Source organism: Buceros rhinoceros, unplaced genomic scaffold, assembly GCF_000710305.1.
Source record: "Buceros rhinoceros silvestris isolate BGI_N320 unplaced genomic scaffold, ASM71030v1 scaffold29326, whole genome shotgun sequence".
Taxonomy (NCBI): Eukaryota; Metazoa; Chordata; class Aves; order Bucerotiformes; family Bucerotidae; genus Buceros; species Buceros rhinoceros.
In genome coordinates this window covers 2,509-3,210 of record NW_010418550.1, presented here as the reverse complement: position 1 = coordinate 3,210, position 702 = coordinate 2,509, and the positions used below count along the sequence as shown (strand labels likewise).

The 702-nt window shown below is 66.0% G+C and overlaps 1 protein-coding gene across 1 annotated transcript in view; it reads left to right on the top strand.

Annotated features, from left to right (window-relative positions):
- Nucleotides 1-295: 295 nt before the first annotated feature.
- LOC104495609 (endothelin-converting enzyme 1-like) overlaps nucleotides 296-702 on the top strand; it is a gene marked incomplete at both ends in the record, with an annotated part of 1,649 nt that continues 1,242 nt past the window's right edge. The window contains one exon of the mRNA XM_010138595.1: nucleotides 296-437. Within this exon, the coding sequence (XP_010136897.1) occupies nucleotides 296-437 (142 nt within the window). The remainder of the gene's footprint in view (nucleotides 438-702) is intronic.

Here is a 702-nt window from a genome sequence, read left to right as displayed (position 1 = left end):
GGCCCGGGGTGGGTGACGGGGGTGCCCGGGGGGTTACAGCCGTGCTCGAGGAAGGGGTTTGGGCTGGCACAGGGTGGCAGGTGAGTGGGCTGAAGCGCTCGCTCCGCTCCTTTTCCTGCCATTGTGCCGCCCTTCCTGGCCAGTTTCTGCAAGGCAGCTGCCGCCTTTCCCAAGCCCAGCCGTGCCGGATCCCTCGCCGGGGGCCAAATTTGTGCCGTGGGCTGTAGGAAGCAAAATGGGGGAAGCGTCGGTGGTTTTTTCCACCGGTGGGGAAACGACGCTGCTTTTCCCGCAGGTGAACTTCCGCGGCTCGAGGAGCGTGCTGGGCTGCTGGGCTGAGCGGACGCGCACCGAGAAGCAGCTGGTGGTGCTGGTGGGAGTGCTGGCGGCCGTGCTGGCCGCGTGTCTGCTGGGTCACATCTTCCAGTACAGAGCCCGTAAGTTCTCGCACCAGGCGGGGATTGTACTCCCTCCACCGGGATGAGTTGCTGGGGGTGTTCTCTGGGGTGGGCTGCTCGAGTGTGGGATGGGCTGTTCACCCCAGGGCAGGGACGCTGGGGACAAGACAGGATGGTGACCTGCATCCATCGCCCAGGGCAAGGTGCTGAGGTGCGGGGTGGGACACTTGTCTGCATCTTCATCAGCACTGGTGTGGCCAGCAGGAGCAGGGCAGTCATCTGCCCCCTGGGCTGGGGGCCCGGG